The 21,495-nt window shown below is 37.0% G+C and overlaps 1 protein-coding gene across 31 annotated transcripts in view; it reads left to right on the top strand.

The window, feature by feature from the left end:
- Positions 1–21,495, top strand: part of ABI3BP (ABI family member 3 binding protein) — a 259,130-nt gene that overhangs the window by 167,091 nt on the left and 70,544 nt on the right. For 24 of the 31 annotated variants that reach the window (XR_012331544.1, XM_073804304.1, XM_073804331.1 and 21 more), the window contains 17 exons: positions 635–694; positions 3,531–3,590; positions 4,404–4,487; positions 5,785–5,844; positions 6,650–6,721; positions 7,879–7,938; positions 8,698–8,781; positions 10,597–10,653; positions 11,687–11,746; positions 12,393–12,473; positions 13,078–13,137; positions 15,302–15,376; positions 16,261–16,317; positions 16,967–17,038; positions 17,495–17,542; positions 18,295–18,360; positions 20,580–20,654. Coding sequence is in view for 30 of the 31 variants with exons in the window: in XM_073804304.1 (XP_073660405.1) it covers positions 635–694; positions 3,531–3,590; positions 4,404–4,487; positions 5,785–5,844; positions 6,650–6,721; positions 7,879–7,938; positions 8,698–8,781; positions 10,597–10,653; positions 11,687–11,746; positions 12,393–12,473; positions 13,078–13,137; positions 15,302–15,376; positions 16,261–16,317; positions 16,967–17,038; positions 17,495–17,542; positions 18,295–18,360; positions 20,580–20,654 (1,131 nt within the window). In the remaining variant the exon portion in view is untranslated. The remainder of the gene's footprint in view (positions 1–634; positions 695–3,530; positions 3,591–4,403; positions 4,488–5,784; positions 5,845–6,649; positions 6,722–7,878; positions 7,939–8,697; positions 8,782–10,596; positions 10,654–11,686; positions 11,747–12,392; positions 12,474–13,077; positions 13,138–15,301; positions 15,377–16,260; positions 16,318–16,966; positions 17,039–17,494; positions 17,543–18,294; positions 18,361–20,579; positions 20,655–21,495) is intronic. The other 7 variants (XM_073804310.1, XM_073804312.1, XM_073804311.1 and 4 more) reach the window with 7 other exon arrangements.

Genomic DNA, 21,495 nt, shown 5'->3' on the forward strand with positions numbered 1-21,495 from the left:
GTCAGCGTGGGCCAGAATAGTTAGGAAGGGCTTGAGCATTGAAATCACTATAGATTTGGATGGCTGGGGCGCGAGAGGGTGGGGTGAAGAAGTTCAGAAGACAGGACCTGTGTGGAGGCCAGCGAGAGGAGACAGAGGCTTCTCGGACCAGTGAAGGCTGTCAGCTTCTAGGTGCTGATCAGAGCATTTTATTGAAGCTGTTGTAGCTAAATGGGCTCAAAGGACCAGCTGAAAAGGAATTTTTACTCTTGGACTTAGGAGTTTGGGTTTCATGTAAGAATCATCATTATCCATACATGGTAGGCTTTCCCGGGCATGAGACAGAAGGATACAAGCTGAACCACAGGCTGAATGGCTGCCCTTTATCTTGCTCTCTTAAGTACCCCAGTTGGGCAAAGCTTGTTGTCTCTTTCCAAAGATGAGTTTCTAGCAAGATGGGGAGGGTCTACTTTGGCACATTACCTAGACTAGGATCATCACAGAATGAGAAACTTCAGGGACACTTCTCAGGGACAGTTATCTGAGTACAGAGACAATCCTTCCTGAGTGATAAACTGGTACCCGAGTGCAGACACACCATATCCCTCTGAGACTGTATAAATGTTTAACATTTTTTATTATTATTTTTGGTCAGTTCCTGCCACAGTCCTTGAAGCAGTTGCTCCTATCAAAGAGGCTCCAGGGACAGCATTCGGTAATGCCACTTTCTGACCTTCAGCAAGCACTTTTTCTGCTCAGTGTCAAACTTCTGCCCATTCCCCTCTGTTGCCATTTAGTTACATTCTTTACCTTGTGAGTTAAATGTGCATAAAGCAAGTTACTTCTTATTCTAAAGAGAGTCATCCCTGGATCTAGTTTGGGATATCTTCCTGCCCTGTAACTTAATTAAAATTTTTTCAGTTAAAATTTTTTTCAAGCCAGTTTGCTTTTAGCTCAACCAGAGTTCTCTGTTAAGGTAAATTTCATGTATTTATAAGAGTGCTTGATCCTGATCTATGCTAACCAGGCTGTGACAGGGAAGTTTCTTTATACATCCTTTATACACCTGCCTTTTTTATCTGCCTGGTTTTTTTTTTTTTTTGCGGTACGCGGGCCTCTCACTGTTGTGGCCTCTCCCATTGCGGAGCACAGGCTCCGGACGTGCAGGCTCAGCGGCCATGGCTCATGGGCCCAGCCGCTCCGCGGCATGTGGGATCCTCCCAGACCGGGGCACGAACCCATGTCCCCTGCATCGGCAGGCGGACTCTCAACCATTGCGCCACCAGGGAAGCCCTATCTGCCTGTTTTTTTTGTTGTTTTGTTAACATTTGGGTAATATGTTTTTAGTGAATTGTCTAACAGATAATGTGATCAAGGCTAATAAGTTTAAATAGTAAGCCCCATCCTTAAGGTGAATCTGACTCCCCCTTAATCTCCACCATAGTTTAGAAATGATTCTTAACCTTTTTAATGCAGTCAGGGGACTCTAGGAGAATGTGTTAAAAGATACCAATCTTGACTCTCTGAATTAATAATTCATTTTAATGTGTCAACTTTGTCCCCAAAGTATCTTCAATAACAAAGGAAGATACAGTAGCATAGTAAGGCCAAACTTTTCACACTAGAAAGAAACATTTCCTGAAACTGAAGAAAATCTATCAAGCTTTGGAAAATTTAAAGAAGATTCTGTTCAAAAACCTGTAAGTTGCAGAAGCTTTAAAGTAACAGAAATTTATCTTTTTCTACTTCCAAAAACATCCCAGCGGACATGTCATTCACAACACAAACTTAAAACCACTCCAAGTTCAGATGCAGCAGAGATTACACCAGACAAAAGCAGGGCCCTTGGCTTAAGGAGCCTGGCAGCCTGTCACTGGTTGAAAATGTAAACCCATATACTCCCTAGTGAGGGAACCATGAAGAGTCCTTGCCCCTTCAGAACTGGCAAGGAGTTCATGTTTGGAAGAGACATAACCTTCTCTCCAATTCTGGATAGTAAGAGACATGTTATACTTCTCAGTCTGCAGGTTAGTTGAGCACAAACGCTTTTCTTGTGTGAAAATCCTAGAGGATGAAAACAGGGCAGGGTGTTTTTGCAAATTCAAGATTTTTCTTAGGTACACAAACATTAAGTGTAGACTGATTATAGTGGCTCTTTTTTTTAAATGGAAATATATATATTTTATTTTTTAACGCACATATAATCCAAAATGGGTGCTTTTGGTCTTTAGTTCTTCCCTAACTGGTGATGGAGGGACCCCAAATTCTCTCATCTCATACATCTATAGCAAGTCTTAAAGAAGCGAAAAATCAATGTGGGCTTCAGTAGAGCAGAGAAGGAGTTTGGGCCTTGACGTCACATCAGAATTTGCACAAGTGGATAGGTGAGAGTGAACAAGATGAAAACATAGGATATAGAGAGAGGCAACCAGAGGGGGCAGAGTCCCTGCTTCTTCTAAGTGCCAGGCAAAACATTTTTGTTGGTGATGATGCATTTGAATGACACTAGTTGAATAAGGCTAGTATTGTTCTTAATGAGCATCAGAAGTCTCTTCTTCCCATACTTGGATAGTTTTCCCTGTACTGAGAGTGGACAGGTGCTTTACTGGATGCCACAGACTAAGAAGTTGCCTCTTACCTAGTCTTCTTGTCTGGACAGAAGTCACAAGATCTTTCCAAAGCTGAGTTCTCAGCAAGATTATCAGAACAGTTTTTGGCTATTTGTGTAATGGCTGCTTGGTTATTTAGGAACTTCTTCTGCAACCATAATTTGATAAACATAGTAGATATTTTCTTTATTCAGCATCCACAGAAGTACAGGTTAGTTTTTCACGTGCTTCTTGAGGGTTGTTAGAAACATATTTAAGTAAAAGCCTAACAATATCCTAAAGTCTACCATAGCAGACTCAGATATTCAAGCACTAACTATGGGAACTGTTTCCCTTTTGTGGTGCTAAACAGAGACCGAAGGTAATGACTATCTCATGAGATGAAGAAGTCCCTAACTACAGTTTGGCCAAGTCTGAGCACAACAATTGATTTCCCTTTCTATTAGTCTGCTGGGGCTGCTGTAACAAAATACCACAGACTGGGTGGCTTAAACAACAGAAATCTATTTCTCACAGCTATGGAGGCTGGAAGTCTAAGATCAAGGTATCAGCAGGTTTAATATGTCCTGAGGTCCCTCTCCTTGGCTTGCAGATGGCTACCATCTTATTGTGTCCTCCCAGGGCCTTCTCTCTATGTGTGAGCGTCCCTGTGTCTCTCCCTCTCCTTTATAAGGACAGTAGTCCTATTGGCTTACAGCCCCACCCTTATGACCTCCTTTAACCTTAACTTCATCTTTAAAGACCTAACTCCAAACACAGTCACATTGGGAGTTAGGACTTCAACAAATGAATTCTGAGGAGAGGCAATTCAGTCCATAACACCCTTCATTCAGAAATTAAAAAAAAATATTCTAGAGGCAATGTTACACTGGCAAGATTCATTTTGACATGAATGTTGTAGCTCTTCATACACATTTTTTTAAAAACCTCTTGTTTATTCAGTTCCTGTTACAGACCTTGAACCTGTTACTTTTACAACTGAGACCTCTGGGACCACATTAGGTAATGACCCTGTGCCACTTGCCTAGATCTTTTGCTGCTCCTTGTACAGTCTGTTCAGTCTCCATCCTCATCACATGGCTTTTCCTCTTTCACGAGATGACCACTATCATCCTGCACTGCCACTCGGCCACTGTCTTCACTTGAAGAGCCCTGAAGCCTCTTAAAAACAAGGTTCCTGTTGTTTTTAGGAGAGCGGGCATGAGCTTAGTTCAAAACGTTTACCTGCCACGTGGGGCATTTGAAATCATCACATCGCCTTGTGCTTCGTTGAACAGTGTTCTGTGTTAAAGCTGAGTTTCAAACAAATTGGGATCTATTTCCTCTCTAGGCTGATCAGCAATAACAGCTACTCTTAAGCTCCTTTGCCATCTAAGTTTCTAGATTTTTAAAAAACTATTTGCATGGTATGTTTGTTTCTTTGTTGGTGTTTTAAGTAATGATGTGTTTTATTACTAATTTGACAAATAGGCAATTATCCAAATCTGAAGTTAGGGTCTCACTGTGACCCTAACTTCCCCTCCCCTTGCACCAGAACTGGTCCTTCTCATTTTTCCCCCAGTGAGGAAGTTCTATGAGTATCTGATTACAAGTGCTAATTTTCATGCCTTGAATGAGTAATTTGACTGTAAACATGAGTTTGCCTCCAAAGTACCCTCAACCTTAAAAAAAAAAAGATGCATTGGCATAAAATGAGTAAAAATTTTAAACTACAAATTCATGGAACTTTAAAAACTCTAACAGGTTTTGGAAAAACCTCTCCTCAGTACCCAGAGCCATACAATGTAGAATAACATAAGGCTTTCCTTTCTTTAGCTACCAAAGCATCAAAAAGACCTCGTCGTCCACGTCCCAGACCTAAAACCACACCAAGCCCTCAAGCACCTCAGACCAAACCGGGTAAATGTGTGATTCGTTGGTTTAAGGGTGAGCCATAGTAACCTGTCCAATTGAGGATGCAAAGCAGTGCCAAGCTCATATTCTCTCTAAGCATGAAGTCATGAGGCATCATCAGTAATGTCTCCTCTACCAGGTGTTGAGGAGAACATGACTGGGTGAGATACAGTTGGTGCCAGAATACCATATTCTTTTTATGTGTGAGTCTTGACATACATTTAGTATAGTTTTTACTATAAAATTCCAGTTTTACTTCTTTAGCAAAGCCAATATATTACGTTCAAGTAAATAAACAAATTGTAAGTACCTTGCAAATTCCTGGACCAATATTGCCAACTGTGGGTGATATGCCAGCTGTGGGAGACATTTCATTTCTAAAACTGTAAAGTTGAGAATATGTTTGCATGGTACAAGGGAAAAGATCAAGGTGGACTGGACTTGGACCTTGGACCTTGGGCTTTAGGCCCACTACAGGATTTGAATGCATGGAGGGAAATGTGACCCAAGGCAGAAGAACCAGAAGTGTGGTGGTTGGGGGTACCTAGAACAGACTGTCCTACTTCTCATGGTCAAAACCTGGCTGTTGATGATGCTACATTTGGATGGATCCATCCAGTCATTTGAAAGAGGATTTTGAGGACCTGGTTCAAGAGCTTAGATTTGATAGAGAGACATCAACAGTCTTTGATTTCCACTTTTTCTGGGCTTAGGCCAGAGAGATACTCTACTGAGTATTTCAGACTGAGTAACCATCTTTATCCTGCTCTTTTATTTGTCATGGTTTGGACAGAGGTCTCAGACTCTTTCCATAGACAAGCTGTTAGCAAGACCAACACCGTCCACATCAATGATTAATTTTTATATCTGTTTCAAACTTATAAACTGTCTATTGTATCCATGTTTACTTAAACACAGTAAGGGCTTGTTTTCAGCCTCCATAGAAGTACAGGTTGATCAGATTTTTTTAAAGACAGTTTCTTTTTTCAGTGTACATTAGGTAAATGCCTAAAAATATTTTCCAGTGCAGAGTTTTCCATATCAATTAGAATCCATTAGTTAAAACCTAGGAGAATTTCATGTTGACTCAAGATATTTCCAGGGATAAGCCTAAGACTGACCATGACTATCGTTTGGCCAAATGTTCAAAGAACAATCCTCTACTCCTTCTCTGTTTTTTTTTTTTTTTTCTTTGTTTCTGTAGAAGGAATGATATATAAGCAAGTTTTGTTGGGGTGTGAATGTTCTAACTTTTCATGTATTTTTAAATCTCTTTGGTTTACTGTATTGTTTTTTTGGTCAGTTCCTGCTACAGTCCTTGAACCTGTCACTCTTAGACCAGAGGCCCCCAGAACAACATTAGGTAATGATAAACTGTGTTTTCAATGAGACTTATCCTGCTTGTTGTCAGACCCAGAGTTTCATCTTGCTCCATGTAACAACAGTTTTATTCTTTGTGGCCATTCAATTACATTCTTCTTAAAATTATGAAAACGCTTAAATTACCTGTTCTTTTTAATAGAACTAGTCATGTGTGACCCTACTTTAGGATATTTATTTGCCACGTAACCTGTTTGAAATTGTGTCATTCTGTGTTTTATTCCAGCGGTGCTTGTGGTAAAACTGGTTTTCAAACACATCCCAATCTCCCTCTTATCTAGACAGATAAAGTCATCAACAGCTCTCATAGGGCCAGGAGGATCCATTCATTGCACATCTACATTTCTACCTTTTTTCTATTTGCATAGTATTTTGTTGTTTTGTTTCCATTTAGGTAATAATACGTTTTTATTTTAATAGTTAGAACATGTACGAAAGATTGGAAGATTAAATTATAAACTTCAGATTGAGTATGACTATTCTTCATTATCCATTAAAATTTAGCAACAGTTCTTAACCTTTTTGTTGCCCAGTCAAGCTGCTCTATGAGACTTTGATTATAATTACTAATCTTTATTTCTTATATTAAAAAGTGATTTTTGTCTTCAAAGAATCTTCTTTGGTAAAAGAAGATATAAAAGGAATTATGTATGTGACAAAAATCTCAAACTAAACAGGCAAAAATCTAACAAGGTGTAGAAGATCTAGAGTCATGTTTTTTGCCTCCCGTAGCTTCCAGAACCATGGCTGATGTAGTTATGTAATAACCCAAGAATTTCTTCCTTCAGCTTCCAAAACATCACAACAGACAATTCATCCACATCCACATCCAAGTCCTGAAGTACCTGAGTCCAAACCAGGTAAACTTGTGTTCCTGGTTTAGAGTCCCAACAACCTAACCCAGCAGGGTGTTGAGTAATCCCAGTTTTGGGGAGTAACCAATACGCCCCATGAGAGTAAAGATACAACTCGTATTAAGCTGCAGTTCCCACTGTGGAGCTGGCAAGAAGAGCACAGTAGGGGGAGATCTGTGGGGCAGCTGAATGCCTCTTGCTTCCTCTGTAAAATCTTTGTCACTGTGCATTTTATTAAATTCCATTTATCTCTTGAAAATAAAGCTTCTTGTGAAAAATTAGGCATATTCAGTTCAAATTGACAAACACTAAGTGCCTTCAGTATCCTCCAAGTTGTATACCTCTAAAGATGCTAATGTATCAGATGTGGGAGACATGTTTTAGTCCTCAAACCTGCAAGACAGTTAAGAACAAAAGCATTTCCTTTGTAAATAAAATAGAAGATGGCATTAGGCAGCATCTATGCAAATACAAGAATGATATTTGGGTGCTACCAACAAGATGTGCTAGGGACATAAATATTTGGAGCAGGGAAAGATAAATTTAAAAAGAGTGGAGCCTTGAAATCATCCTAGTACATAGATGAGTAGAAAGATGGAAAGGAATAAAATCAGAAAGAATGGATATAAGTAGAAACCAACCAAAGGAGAAAGTCTAACTGTAATACTAGTATAAAGGATGTCTGACTTCAAGGTGGTAGTCAAAGCTTTTCTAGATCTTGATTGGTCCATGGACTCCCATGGTGGAGATCTTTAGGCACCTGATGAAGCAGTTGAGATTTGATCAAGTATATATCAGCAAGCTGTTCTTTGCTCATGAAGGCATGTTCTTTCTTTGCTTAGTCTGGAGGGATACCCAATTTGATTCATCATGCTGAGGCCTCAGCTTCTTTCCAAAGATAAGTTCTTAGCAATACCCACACATCCCACATTGGCTTATTAGTTAGAATCAGATCATCAAAGAAGGAGGAATAAGGAAATAGGTACCTGACTGAGGTATGGCTAATTTTTAGGAAATCAACTTTTACTCTTCTAGTTTAAGAGTTTTTATAAGTTGCTATGTAGTTCTAGAACCTATATTATACTAGTAAGATTCTTTTTGAAGTAAATATTTTGAGTTTATTTAAAACAATCACTTGGTTTATTTTTAATACTTTTGGTCAGCTCCTACTGCAGACTTTGAACCTGTTACATTCAGAACTGAGGCTTGGGTGACAACACAAGGTAATAACACATTGTGATCCTCTCAAACTCATTCTATCAACATTGAAGCTACAGGTTCTTTTGCTTCATAAAGCTACATTGTCATCCTCTGTTGTCACTCCATGATATTCTTCATCCTAAAAGAATTGAAGTCTCTGACTCTTAAAACAAGTTATTCCTTGTTTTTAAGAGAGCCGTGCATGAACCTAACTCAGGTCAACTGTTATACATGTAATCATCTGAAATTGTTTTTGTCATCTTGTATGTTTTTTAACCAATGTTTTGTAAAAGCTGGGTTTAAAAAGCAATTCTCTTGACTCTAACGACTATTATGGTGTCAGGGAGGGTTCTTTGTGGATCTAAAGGTCTACTGTTTTTTTTAACTGTGATATTTGTTCTTTAACTGACATTTTAGTTAATGACATGGTCTTATTTTAGTAAACTGTCAAAGAGTTTGTACCTGGCTATCACCACTACCATAATATTTTAGCAGTGATTCTTATCCTTTTTATTCAAGCAAGAGTTCTGTGAATGATTCTTCACTTCTTGAATTATTCTTCACTATTATAATTGACTCATTGCCAATGAACTTTAACTTGTAAAAAAAAAAACCATACTATTATAATAAGGGTGAAAGTTTCCAATTAAAAAGTTACAAAGACACATTTCCTAAAATATGAGGAAATCTAATAAGTTTTAGGAAACCTAGAGCCATGTGTCATGCTACCCATAGCTTCTGAACTACAGACTCTATAGTAACTGAAGGTTTTCTTTCTTCAGCTCCTAAAACATCAAAACGGACCCGTCGTCCACGTCCCAAACCTAAAACCACACCAACTCCTGAGGCACCTCAAACCAAACTGGGTAAATGTGGGTCTCTCGTTAAAGGACTGAGTCCTTGCAGCTCTTGGGAGTCTGGGTTTGATGCTAGTAGTGGGAGTGATAGCCGCTGTGAGCCCCATGTGGGTAAAGGCACAAAATGACCTGCTGCTGCTTCCCCATTAGCAAAGGAAAACATGATGGGGGAGACGCGCGTGGCAGCTGAATTCCCTGTGCTTTCTACACAAGGATCTACTCTTTTACTATGTATTTTATTTGCTTTTTCTTATTCCATTCCATTCTTCTCTTAGAAAAAAATGTCTTAAATAGAACCAAGCATTTTTATCTCAAGAGACAAACACGAAGTGCCTTCCGTCTCCCCACAGCCCATCAAGACCTGTGAGGGTATCACAGAAGCTGGCGGCTTGTTTTTACTTTGCAGTCTGTAGTAGAGTCAAATTCAGAACCTGCCTCAACGTGAAACATTAAAAGATTGAACCAAGGCAGTGTGTCTGTGCAAACTGAGCTGGTTTTTTTTTTTTTTTTTTTTTTTTGGTACGCCGGCCTCTCACTGTTGTGGCCTCTCCCGTTGTGGAGCACAGCCTCCGGACACGCAGGCTCAGCGGCCATGGCTCACGGGCCTAGCCGCTCTGCGGCATGTGGGATCTTCCCAGACCGGGGCACGAACCCGTGTCCCCTGCATCGGTAGGCGGACTCTCAACCACTGCGCCACCAGGGAAGCCCTGAGCTGTTTTTTGTAGGGGTTATAAACATCTCTGAGCTGAAAGAGAGAAAAGTCTGTGAAGGACAGGAATAAGGAGTTGGAACGAGGTTGGGTCTTAAAATCATGGAGATAGACAGAAAGTAAGGTGTAGAGACCAACCAGAGAGCACAGACTTCTGGAATAAGGGAGGTTCTGCTTCCAAGAGGTGATGAATAGTACTGAGTTTGGATGGGTCCATAGGAGCAGTTGAAAAAAATCCTTGAAAGTATGACTCAGAAGTTTGGGTCTGACCCTAGAAGCATCAGTGATCTCTTCTGCAACTGTCTCTCCCTCCTATCTAGGGTATGGAATTTATGTGATTAGAGCAGAGAGCTGCTCTTCTGGGCATCACACACTATATGTTCTTTATCCTGATTTGCTGAGTGCCTTTGCCTCAAACAAGGTCTCAGCCTATTTCTAAATATGAGCTCTCAACAAGATCTACAAGATTCACTTTGCTTAATTCTTTTCTATGGCTCCTTTCAAACACGAAAGCTATTTATTGTATCCATGCTTATTTAGGCATGCTATTTTCTTTCTTTTCTTCCAGTTTTATTCAGATATAATTGGCATACAGCACTGTATAAGTTTAAGGTGTACAGAATAATGATTTGACTTATGTACATCGTGAAATGATGACCACAATAACTTTACTTAGTTTAATCCATCATCTCGTGTAGCTACAAAATTAAAGAAATAGAAAAAAAGATATTTTTCTTCCTTGTGATGAACACTTGGACATGCTGTTTTCTTAAAGCTTCCACAGAAAAGCCAGCTGCCATAACAGTTACATAAGTATACATTTGGTAAAATGTTTAAAGTTTCCTAGGTCAGTCTTCTACAATGATTGGAATTAGGTACTTAGACACCTAGGAGAATATCATGTTGACTTTATTGAGATATTTATCAGTTTGTGTAGGCTGTGACTATCTCATAAAGAAAGTTTACCTGGCTTTAGGTGACCAAATCTTTAATATCAAGTATGCAATTTCAGAAAAATAATTTCAAATTGTAATATACCTATTGAAGCACTATTATACTGGTAAGATTTAATTTGCTGACTTTTCACATGTGTTTATTTCCTTGCTTTTGACTAGTTCCCACTGCAGATCTTGAACCTGGTACTTTTAGAACTGAAGCTCCAGAAATCGTGGGTAATGAGAATGCGTGTCCTTCAAATAGTGCTTTTCCTGCTCATTGTCATACCATTGTAGCCACAGGTTCTCCTGCATCTTAAAACCATTTCTATACCCTCTGTTGTCATTCCATTACAGTCTTTACCTTGCAATTTTGCTACGTTCTATGTCAGGTTATCTGTTGAATTTAAGAGAACTGTGTGTATACTAATTTCAGGATGTCAAACTGCTATGTAACCACTCAATGCTGTGTCATGTGATCACGTGCATTTGCTTAAATAGCATTGGCTATTTTAAGCTTCCTTTCAAACATGAATTTCCATCTATCCCTTATTTTCATCACTTGCTTTTTCCTCATCAATTGTGGAAATACCATGTTTTTTTGATTGTGTTACTTTTTATTGAATTAGTATCTATATGATTATATTGGTAGATCTCTTGTTTCAAGGAATGATGTTTTTAGTTAATGGTCAAATTTTTGAATGTGCCTGAGTCTTGAAGGTTTAAATGATGGGCTTTTGTGATAGAGTAGGCTGACTCTTCCTCCTTCTCTAACAGGGTTTGACGGAGTTTCTTAACTTTTATTGAATCAAGGACCACTTTGAAATTTTGATGAACACACTCCATTTGTTACATTGATCCTTATACTTTCAAACATATGAGCTCATTATTGTACCCACGATTATTGAAATAGTAGACATTTATGTCAACTTGTATAGAAGTACAAATAGACTGATAAATGCTTTTTCCAGTAGTTAGAAAAGTATATATTATATAAATGTGTAAAACGCTTGTCCAGCAGAGTCTTTCATACCAGAATCAGATAATCAAACATGTAGAATTTCTTGTTGACCATAGTGATATTGAGCAAAGTGCAATGGTGTACCTATTTTATGAGATTAATTGATATTCACCACAATTTGGTCAAATTTGCAAAGAACAAGTGCGTGTCTCTTTTCTCTCAGTCCTGAAGCTTAACAACTGGCTTCTGAAATTAGTCTTCAAGTGAATTTTTAAAATCTCTTTGGTTTATTTTATTATTTTTGGCCAGTTCTTCCTACAGTCCTTGAACATGTCACTCCTAGAACCAAGGCTCCAGAAACAACGTTAGGTAATGATATTCTGTGTTCCTCAACAATTTTTTCCTGCTCATTGTCAATCCATTCTATCATCATCATCATTGTAATAACATTATCACCAGCTTCATAAGACTATCTTGTCATCCTCTGCTGTTCTTCAACTTTATTTTTCTTCTTAATGAGTATGGAAGACTCTAAAAAGAAGTTACCTGTTGTTTTTAAAAGCTATGCGTGGACTTAGATCAAAATGTCTGTCTACCATGTAATCTTAATTGAATTTGTATCATGTACTTTTGTCTAAACAGTGCTCACATTTAAAGCTTAGTTTCAGACATGGAAATGTCTATGTCTTCTCTAGACCAATTAAATCATAACAATTTGTATGGTTCCATGGATGCGGGGCATATTTAATTTCTTAGTGTGAACTTACTATGGTTTGATGATACTCCTTACCTTTTTTAGACATTTACAAGACTCTTCATTTCTTGACTTAATTTTATGTGCGAGTTTTACCTCCGAAGAATCTTCAGTGATAAAAGAATTAACAAAATAGGCAACCATATTTGCATCTTTAAAATATATGTCTTAAATTTCAAGGAAATATAACATATTTAGAAAATCTGGAACCTTATTTCCAAAACCACCTTCACTAGAGTAATCCAACGTTTCTTCCTTCAGCTCCTAAAACATCACGAGTTCGTCGTCCACGTCCCAGACCTAAAACCACATCAAGCCCTGAAGCACCTCAGACCAAACTGGGTAAATGTGTTATTTCATGGTTTGAGGGGTAAGCCCTAGCAGCCTGTCCCAGTGGAGTCCCAAAGCAGTGCCTCCAATGGGAAGTAACAGCCTTCATGTTCCCTAAGAGTCAAGGCATTGAGGTGTGGTTAACAGCTGCTTCTTGGGTGAAGTTCTTGGTCTCTCTTATTTATAGCAAGATTGGCATAGTCACTCATGGTTATTTATTGCTATATCTACATTTAAACACATTATCAATTTATTATAGCTGTGAGTACATAAACATAGGTATTTTTTTCAGCTTCCAAGAAATGTAACAAGTTACTTTCACATATTTTTTTGTGTATATTGCCTAAACAGATTTTCCAAAGCTAGCTTCCATATGAGAATCAGAAAATCAAACACCTAGGAAAGGCTCATGTTGACCATACTAAGATTCATAGCAGAGTTCAAAGGTTGTGCCTATCTTCTGCAATGAATTATTCCTAGCTACAGAGACTGTTTGCTTTCTGTGAATGCAGAAGTTTAAAAAAATTGTCATTTGAAACTAATGTTTTGAAAGAAAAATTAAGACTTTCTATGTGTGTTTAAACTTTCTTGTGTTCATGTTGTTGCTTTTGGTTAGTTCCTGCTACTAGCTTTGAACCTGTTATTCATAGCTCTGAAGCTCCAGAAACAACATTAGGTAATGATTTTTGTGACCTCATTAAATGCTTTTACACTCATTAAAAACTCACTCCATCACTGTCATGGCCAGAGTTTCTCCCGCTTCCTTCAAGTGCTATTGTAATTCTATTTCATGCTTCATCTTTTACGTAGTCAGGATTCTTAATTAAGGTGCTACCTATTGCTTTTAACAGTTGTCCCTGGATCCAGCTGAGGAAATCTATCTTCCATGAAAACCCCTTTAACATTTCATTATATGATTTCAGTGAAGAGTCTGAAGTCCAAATTGATTGCCTTCTATTTGGTATTTAGATCTATAAAATGATAATAATTAAGTACCATGAAATTTCTCCGAGCAACTTACTTTCTGTAAGATTTTTGTGATATCCTCATTAATCTCTTCCTATTTTAAGGAATGAGGTTTCCCTGTTATATTAAATTACCAAAAACAAGTTGCTTCCTGGAAGTGTCAATTCTAGTGAATCTAAGTTACAGGCTCCCCCATCATTGATGAACTTGACTATTCCTTATTCTCCACAACAGTTTAACATTGGTTCTTAACCTTTACTAAGTAGGAATCTCTCTGAGTATCTAATTATACACATTAATACCTATATCTTTAAATTAACAAATTTTGGTCTCTAAAACACCCTCAGTGATAAGGAACAAATTAGATTGGTAAAGTAAAATTTTTCAAACTCAGGCAATAAACTCAAGAAAATCTAATATTTTACAAAACATTGGTACAGGTACAATGCTGTTGATGGTTTCTAGACCTACAAATACAATACAACTCAATATTTTCTTCCTTTAGTTTCAAATCATAGGGGAAGAAATCCTTCTCCTAAACACTAAATTTCCCAAAGCTTCACAGTTTAAAAATCAAGAAAATCTATGGTTTTCTGTTTAAGGAGTCCTTCCAGCCTATTGCAGTTGGGCCCCAAGAGTGACAGTGATGTGGCTTGCTAACTTGCATTTCACACCTCTGTGCCCTCTAACAGAGAAGGTAGAATCTCTACAATTTCATGTGGACAAGAAGGTTCATGGTTGGAGATTTATATGGTAGCCAAATGCATAAGGATTCTCTCTGACAAAAGATGCATCTTATTCAATTCTCTTAGCATTCTATTCCATTCATTTCTTTTTAAAATAGCATTGCTTCTTTGTCTTAGGTAAACAACCATTTCCTTGCCCTCTGTGGTCCCAGCACCACATTAGCAGTTGAGTAGGGTAGGGTGTAGAGCAGAGGAAGAGATCAAAAGTAAGGGCATGTTTTACCTCTTGAATAAAGTACAATATAATTGTGAAGAAAACCTGTTCTTGAGTTTTTCTTAGATAGAAGATAATTTGCTTATACAAAAGCAGCTTGTTTGGTAAAAAACTTTAGAAAGAAAATACTTAAAGGAGTCAAGGATCTATGTGGGCTGATAGAGAATAGTTGAGCTTTGAAATTAAGTAGGATTTGAATTAGTGGTTGGAATGGTGGGAACAGCAAAATAAAAAAGTTTTGACACCTATTGAGGGTACCCAAGGGGGTGGTCAAACTGGAACATAGAATAAAACACTCCTAGATGATACGGAACATTTTGTTAATGATACTGTAGGAAATACTTAGAAAGCCCTTGTGGGAATATAGATTCAGATACAGTAGTCATTGAGAACCTCAGTTTTTCAAATAGGCTCTTCCTTTTTATAGAAGGATAATTAAAATCAGGGATCAGCAAATCAGCAAATTTTTTTATGTGAAGAGTTAAATAGTGAATATTTTAGACTTTGCAGACCATTCCGTCTGTCACAGCTACTCAATTCTGCTGTTGTAACTTGTAGGTAACCAAAGCCAAGATGTAAGTGATATGTAAATATGCCTTGAATCATCTTAGTTTGTAGGTGTGGCTGTGTTCCAATAAAACTTTATTTGAATTTCATACCATTTTTACATGTCATAGATTATTACTCTTCCTTTAATTTTTTTTCAATCATTTAAAAATGTAAAAATCACTCTTAGCTCACAGGTCGGGAAGAGGGCTGGATTTGGGAGGACCATAATTTGCCAATCTCTGCTTTAAATAATGCATACTCTGCATTGCCTCTCCATAACCCTGTGATTCTGAAGGTCTATGTGTTGCTACCTGTGAATTAAATTATCCATAATTAGTTTGACATCTTAGACCCTCTTCTTTCAGCTCCCACTGAACTGCATACTCTTATTTTGAAACCAGTGACATCACCAAGCCTAGAAATAACACAAAGTCAACCTGGTAAATAGATTATTTAATCTATCTGGTACACCATGAGCTTCAGGGGGCATACCCCAAATGTTGTATTTCCAAATATTAAAAAATACAAAAGAATACACATTTAACAACTCTGTATATTGTACATGCTCCTTCCATGATTGCATACTGGTGTAAATTAGTAATACATTATTTCATGTTAATTATGTTATTCAACTGTATAGAAATAATTATCTTCATTTGGGTTTGCTCTGTATAATATTAGAGAATAATCACATATCTGATTAAGTAGTCAACAGAACCACTTAGAAGAACTGATTTTATTCTTTACCTTTATTTTTCACTAAGTTACAGACTTGTGGTTCTCTTTAGTAATAAGTTAAACTTCTGCTCTGCTATGTGAAAAGAATGCTCATTCAATTGTGACCATTAATGAAGGAGAAAGTTCTCACTTCAGTAAAGATAACAAAATTTCACCTTACACAATATGAGCCTAAACATTATTGCCTTTCAAAATTAAAAACAAATTTTAAAGATCATACTTTTCAATGCTATTGCAACTCTCTGACATTTATTTTGAAACACCAGATCTTATTTTTAACATAGGATTGTAATTTCTTTTCATTCCTTTTGTGTATCTCTTAATTAGCTAAATGGCGTTTTGATGCTTATGTTGATGGAACAAGGTTCTATGGTTGTTAATGATAACTTAAAATACTTATAAAACTCTGAATTCGGTTATTAGAGTTTCCTTTAGGGTTAATAGTACTATTGTTATTATGGTAACGGCTGACATTGAGCGCTTACAGGTACAAGGCACTTGTCTAAATACTTAGTTTGTATGAATTCATTCAATGCTCACAACAACCCATCCTTGATCAATTTTACCATTTTGTGTTTTTTGCTAGTTTCTGAAGTCCTGGAATCGGTTACATTTAGCACTGAGTCATCAAAGGAAGCTATAGGTAATAACGTTCCCCAATGGGAAGTCAGGTATATGTGCTTTTCCATCTCATTGTGGAAGTCATTTTGGGATGTCCTCATGCTTTGTGACATTTCATGGCTCCTCACGTATTGCCTGTGCTCATCCAGTGAAACTTGACAGTCAAATGTTATATACAGCCCATTTTGCTAGTATCTGCTGTGTTGCTATGCAAGTTTCACAATTTCCTTGCTTAGTTTCCTCTCATTGTGAATGCACAATTTCATTTTTTAATATTCTGATCACTTTTAATACAAATATGCACATCCTACTTTTCATTTTCATATTGTTTTTAGGATTCATCCCCATGCTTTCAAAGGACTCACTCTATGTCTTTTTCTCACTAGAATCCTTAAACAAAAATAAGGAAGTGAAATTATCTGCTTTGCTCCAGGTAGAAATCGCTGTAGACCCTGCCAGTTATCGTGTGTGTGTGTGTATGTGTTCCACACTGCACACTGCCTTCATTTTCTGCCTTCATTGTAGTCATCTTTATAATCTACCTAAATGTTATTTATTCTCACAAATCTATCTACTTAATTAACCTCTGTTTTAAAATTAAACAGTGTTCCATTAAAGTGGGTGCTATGGGCTGTCCACCACTAACCCGCCATTCCCTGTTTCTTCCGTAGCACCAACTGAAATAGATTATGTATATTCCACTGCCAAAGCACCACTCAGGCCAGAGGAGTCAAAGACTGAAGGTGGTAAAGGTTTTCATGCTTCTATTCTTTTATTCAAAAAATTTTTAATTAGTATCACATTTCATGGAATTTGAAAGTTCAAGCTGGGGTACTTAATCTACAGTGGAATAGCTTTGAAGAGCTATAGCTTCTAAAATTCTTGAATTCTTAAAATTAAAATGATAAGTGACTCTCTGAATACAGAAATTTCGGTTTCTCTGTGGTATCTAAATATTGAGGCATAATAAATTTGACAGTTAATGACAGTTAAAACATAAATATTAGTTGGAGGATTAGGGTTATAGAATAGGATTTCCCTCTTGATTCTTTTTTCTTATCCTAATCCATTGTCCTATCTGTAAAAATGTGATGCAGATTCTCAAGAGAATGAGGTGTGTTGATATTCAAGAAAGAGATACTTGACTGTGGCCTAACATCTTAAGCTTTTTAAAATTGTTCTCCTTTGTTTTGATACAGTTGTGGAATCTATTACAAATGTGTCTGAACCACCTGAGATCACGCTAGGTAATGACACACCCTGGCAGTTTTTGCCCTCATTGTCGCCATCACCTGAGAACCCAGGTTCTCCCTCATTGTGAATTCATGTTGCAACATCATTCTTTGTCATGGCAGTTAATTTTCTTTCTAGGTGCTTCTATTCATAACCATTGTCCAAAAAGTGTCTTCTCCCATTCAGCTTTGTATCTAGACCTTGATCTCTCTCTACTTCAGTCACTGAAACTGTCAAATCTAAAGTGTCTTTTTTCCTAATGTTAAACATTCTGCCAGCTTGGTATTACGTTGAATACTTCAGATAATATTTTTTGTATGATGATCCATTTATACCTTCTGCCCTAGCAACATACTTTCCATTAACACTCATTTCATCACATTCATTTACATGTTTGATTTTTTTCTTGGTTAGTTAAACAAAATTCAATGCTGCTGAATGGCTTATGCCTTAACATTTAAAATTTTTCTCCTTATGGTTCCTCCTGAACCTATCTTTCTAGCACTATTGGGGATGTACTAGTGTGGAGTGAGGATTTTAAAAGTAAGGCTATTGCTTACCTTGAAAGTATTTTGTAACCTGGCATCTCTAAGCAGCTTTTAAACTAAATGCATTATGAAGAAGTAGGAGTGCTATTTTGCTGTAGACTTGCAATTTGCTTTCTTTTTTCCTTTAAAATCCACTTGTTACCATCTGTTCTGTCATCTGTACTCAAGGTGTGTGAAGTGCTATAGTAACCCTGGGTACTTTCCTTCAATTACCATAGAAACATCACCTCTGCCTTCCCAAACTGTAATCCTACCCAGCCCAGATGAGCCTCAGACCGAACCGGGTAAATACGTTATTTTGTGTTTCATGTAGAAGGTGAGTGTTTGCAGAAATTACAAGAATGGAAAGACAATATATATGGGCACTATTACTAGTTATCAAAAGCCCTAACTTAATCACTGCTCACAGTATTTGACCCTACCTTTCTGATGCCCCACTCCTCCTTCTATCCATAATCTGTAGCCAGTCATATGGCAGTGTTGTGAACATTATTTAGGATATAACTGAAAAACACCTCTCAGCTACTCTGCAAGTCTTTCATATAGAAAATAGTAATGTTTCTGGTGAAGAACATTTGTATTCTTTTTAAAATATAAATATCCCAATTTTAAATACTTTATCATCTTGACTAGTTTTACAAGGTCTGTGGTCATATAAAAACTATTTTAAGATAGTTAATTTGTTTAAGATTAACCAAAACCTCCAGAAATACTGGAGCATTCCACAAAAAGGGGTACAATTGGTCGGTCATCTTGTCATTATTCAGGTCCCTTACTACTTTCTACTGCTCCTTCCTGTGGCAGTTTGGCCATTTCACTGCATACAAATAAGAGAAACTGAAGTCAAACTGGTTACTTGGCAAGTCATAAGGGTTTACTTGATGGTGGAATTTGAAATATGGGAAAACAAATCATCGATGCGGATAACTAAATATTCTTCTTACAAGGGAAGATTTTCTCAATATCTGCAGGCTCTCTTGGAATGTCAGTTTATCATAAATAAGCCCAAACTTGTATTTTGATGGCCATTAAACTATTTTATATGGCTCTATTTCCAAAGGAGATACGGATATTAATTTTATTCATTGTCCTCTAAAATGTCCTGTTAAATCCTGTTAATATCCTTTGCCTCTTAAACTCTACAGTTTAATTTTTACCAAAATTCCACACTGACTGCATTAACTGGATCTGTGTCAATTATCTCTAACTTTTCTAAAGTTTTGTTAAATAGCTTTAATCATTAATGATTGAAATATTTAATCGTAGATACTATCAGTGATACTAATCTCATTCTGAATCATTTTTTATAGAATTGCCTCATGACATGCCTTTACCTGCAAGATGGTCTCTTATACCCTGGGGAAGCAAATAGCCTATCAGTACGAACTTCGGCAAGCAAAGCAGTTCAGAGTCAGAATATCACAAGACTAAGGACACCATAGAAATATAGAATTTTAGGGTTGGAAGGGCTCTTAAAAATCCTGTTACTGTTGATGAAGAACCCAATGTTGTAGACCGAGTGATCCGCAAAGCGAACTCTAAATCTCCCAGCTCCAGGCTCCTAAACCAGTGTAATCTCCAACATATCTTGTTCATCTCTCCACAGGCAAGAAGATTCCACTGAAACGATTGCATGCCTTGTATATTTTGACTATCAGGAAGAAGTCCCTACAGACTCAGCTTCTTCTTTTATCTAATAACTCTTATTTTCAGCAAGCTTTTCTTAAGGTGCCTGAAACTCTGTGACCTTGAAACCATTTTGTTTCTTCTTATCTCTCTTTATCCCAAACACACTGAACCCAACCAAACAAGGTATTTCCACAAGCTGCGATCTTTCATTTGATAATTCTTTTCCTCCAGCAGGATAAACTTTTAATTTTCTTGGTGAAGAAATAATTGATTTTTTACACTGAATGTCCTAGAACTTCTTTGGGAATTGCTCAGCAGAAGAATAACTTTCTTCAATAATGTATCCTTTCAATTTCTGTTCAATTTTTCTTCTCCAATATGACCAATAAAAATTGTGTTTTGTTTAACAAGATTAATTTTTTTCCATTAGCACTTACTATTAAGATACATTCATTTTCTAGGTATATTTGGAATGTAATGTGCTTTTTATTTAGAAGAAATTGTATCTCTTTGCACTTAAAATATTATACTGGGTTATTCTGATAAAATGATGTGAACTTATAATGATGAATTATTTTATTATGAAATTTATTTTTAACCTGTTTAATAGGTATTTGAAGTGGATATTTCTAAAATTCCAACAGTTTCATTTGCCAGCTGAATATCTTGGATATCTTTAATGTGCTGCCTTGTTTTTTTTTTTTTCCATTATGATAAGAAAATTACCTTCTTATACTTTGTGGCTCTTTGGGAACTTTAATTGCTGTGTATTTAGGTCTTCAATTACTCAACAAACGTCTCTGAGATCCTAGAGGTTTAGGTACTGTGACTCTTGAAGACCTCAAGAGCTCCGAACCTATATCCTTTCTTTTAGTGCCCAAGCAGACACCGCGAGCTCCTCCCAAACCAAAAATATCTCCACGTCTAAGAATCCCACCGACACAGCCAGGTAAATACTTATTTTATATTCTGGCCTGAAAAATTTGATGTTAGTAGAGTTACTCTGTTGAATTATATAGCAAGTTAGGTTTTTAACCCTTATAAAATAAGACTTCCTTTGAAACCTAATAAATATTTACATTTATTTTTAGACTTTATCAAAAAGTATATTATTGGAGTAGCTTATTCCAGAAGCTTCCCTGTTGTTATATTATTTGAGAGGGGGATGGAGGAGAATGGAATTTCTTAAAAGAGTAGCCTGCCTACTCCCTTCACTTCTCACAGCTTGAGAAAACCTTCCATGGTCCTTGAATGTCCTCCCCCTGCCAATCACCTAATTTCTTTTTTCTTTCAGTCAATTTTATTTAACATTAGGTCATGAAGATTTTTAATATATATCCTCTTCTGTAAAATAATAACATAATATTGCTTTGGTTGTTTTGCTAGGAATTTTGGGAAGGACCTAAACAAGAGTCATTATAAACTATTTTTTATTCTGTTCAAGAAGCTCTTACTTGAATGATTGAATGATTAACTCTAACCCTAACTTCTCAACCAAGATCTTGTCCAGTTCCTCTGACTGTTTTGGCAGATCTCAATTTCAGGCTACCATAAAATTGACATGCCTCAAAGAAAGCTCATCTTTCCCTCCTTTCAGTTTCTCATTTATATCTGTTGCAGATCCTGAGCATTTTACATCGATTTTTATCCTCTTCCTCATCTGGCCTCTGCAGTCCATCAGTTTTTCCAGACATCTCTAACATTGGTGCCTACTCCAAGCATATACCCAGTCATGCCTAGTCTATTGTCATGAATCAACTGATCTCCTGTCTCTCTTCTCTCCTAATTTA

The sequence above is a fragment of the Tursiops truncatus genome, chromosome 4 (assembly GCF_011762595.2).
Source record: "Tursiops truncatus isolate mTurTru1 chromosome 4, mTurTru1.mat.Y, whole genome shotgun sequence".
Lineage (NCBI taxonomy): Eukaryota > Metazoa > Chordata > Mammalia > Artiodactyla > Delphinidae > Tursiops > Tursiops truncatus.